General features: G+C 54.9%; 1 protein-coding gene across 1 annotated transcript; it reads left to right on the top strand.

The window, feature by feature from the left end:
• The first annotated feature begins 516 nt into the window (after positions 1–516).
• On the top strand, positions 517–1,589 carry LOC133909827 (WRKY transcription factor WRKY24-like). The gene is made up of 3 exons (XM_062352377.1): positions 517–796; positions 887–1,054; positions 1,155–1,589. Exons 1-3 carry the CDS (start codon positions 555–557, stop codon positions 1,429–1,431), a joined length of 687 nt encoding a protein of 228 aa, XP_062208361.1. The 5' UTR covers positions 517–554; the 3' UTR covers positions 1,432–1,589.
• The last annotated feature ends 228 nt before the right edge of the window (positions 1,590–1,817 follow it).

Raw genomic sequence — 1,817 nt, 5'->3', positions numbered from 1 at the left:
CAGCCTAATTCTTATCGTGGCAGTAAATTACCGTACACAAAGTGCTAATAATGCGATCGATCGATCAGGACGATGGGTTGGACTCGGACTGGGGTGAGTGGGATCCAGAGGCGGCACACGGCATTTGCCCATATAAACTGGATACGTGGCACATCGGACGGCTCAAAATGCACATACCGCGAATGGCAACAACACATGTACAGTACTCTAGTCCCCTGCAAGGCTGCAACTGTTACCATAAAGCAGTCAATCATCTCATAGTCATCCGTAACTAACGGTCTCGACTCTTGCTTGACTGGAGCTTGTCCGGTCGTAACTTCCAAAAGTGCAGAGCAGGCCGGTCACGTCGCAGTAACAATCGACACGTGACGCATCTGAACCTTCGGCTCAGGATCAGGTCTGCTGTGTGAAACATCCATGAAGCCTGCCCGCTTCAGCTCATCACAGTCCAGACGTCTGCATCGTTTGTTTGGGCGTATAAATTGCAGAGCTTGACACGGGAAATTCCGTCAAACGCAACACACCAACTAGAGTCAGTCTGTGTGCGTGCGTTGATGTACATGGCGGCCTCACTGGGACTCGGCCACGGCCACGAGACATACTCCTACCCGCCAGCCGGCTCCTCGTACTTCCATCCCGGCCCAGTGGCGGATAACGGTGCCGTGCTGAATTTCCCGCCGCCGGCCGCCATGGCTGACTACTTCCCGGAGCTCGGTCTTCGCCCTTCCGATTACTATTCCCCGCCGCCGGTGTTTGCTAACCGCGCCGCCGCAACAACCGAGGACGAGATGAACATGTAAGCTTTCGTGCATACGTATATATATCCTGTGTGCAATGTGCAGGATCATGGTGTTGATTGGTACGGTTGTGGTCTGATCGAATTCAGGAGCTGCGGCGATGTCCACGGGAGGATGGTAAGCGGATCAGCTGGGAACGGCGGCCGGCCGTCGTCACGGATTGGGTTTCGGACGAGGTCAGAGGTGGACGTCTTGGACGACGGCTTCAAGTGGCGCAAGTACGGCAAGAAGGCGGTCAAGAGCAGCCCGAACCCGAGGTACTTCATTGCGCGCGCATGCCCTGCAAACTCCGATCATCTTCTTGGCTTTTCTTTGGGCTAGCTCCATGGTTGTGCTGAGCGATCGGCGGCGGTGCAGGAACTACTACCGGTGCTCGGTGGAGGGGTGCGGGGTGAAGAAGCGCGTGGAGAGGGACCGCGACGACCCGCGCTATGTCGTCACCACCTACGACGGCGTCCACAACCACGACGCGCCCGGGTGCGGCCCCGGCGCCTACCCCACCCCGAGGAGCGGCGCGCCGCCGCCGACGGCATACTCCGCGACTGAGCCGTCCGGCTTTGCCGCCCCTTCTGACGCGTGGGCGATGCAGCTACATGCGGCGGCGGCGGCTCACTCGTCGGAGTCCTCGTACTGATCGAGTTACCCATCGCTTGTTCTCTGGAGATCGAGCTTGCTAGAGATCGATCGACGCCTGTTCTTTTTCAAGGTTTTGTACGATGTACCGTTACCGATACATATACACATGACTGAATTAAACTGCATGCTTATCTGATTGGCTCGGTTGTCCCTGAATTGGTTACTATTTTGTAAAGCACAACACGCACACTCGATAACGTATCTAGCCTCAGTGATCAAGCTACATATATATCATATATTCTTATTGTCATGCAAAATGTATACAGATCTGAAAACCCTATTTCAGTAGCTGTCAAGTTCAGCATAATACTGTGCATGCAAATGGCCGGGTGTCTATCGTGGGGCCTGTCAAATGAATTTTGGAGGACTACTGGACTACACTGT

This window comes from Phragmites australis, chromosome 2 (genome assembly GCF_958298935.1).
Source record: "Phragmites australis chromosome 2, lpPhrAust1.1, whole genome shotgun sequence".
NCBI lineage: Eukaryota > Viridiplantae > Streptophyta > Magnoliopsida > Poales > Poaceae > Phragmites > Phragmites australis.
This window is presented reverse-complemented; position numbering and strand designations above follow the sequence as displayed.

Bases quoted from the DNA above. Each gene is read 5' to 3' on its own strand.
- LOC133909827 (XM_062352377.1), top strand. From the start codon at position 555: ATGTACATGGCGGCCTCACTGGGACTCGGCCACGGCCACGAGACATAC. The intron at 797-886 runs GTAAGCTTTCGT...GATCGAATTCAG, and splicing joins ACCGAGGACGAGATGAACAT to GAGCTGCGGCGATGTCCACG. The intron at 1,055-1,154 runs GTACTTCATTGC...GCGGCGGTGCAG, and splicing joins AAGAGCAGCCCGAACCCGAG to GAACTACTACCGGTGCTCGG.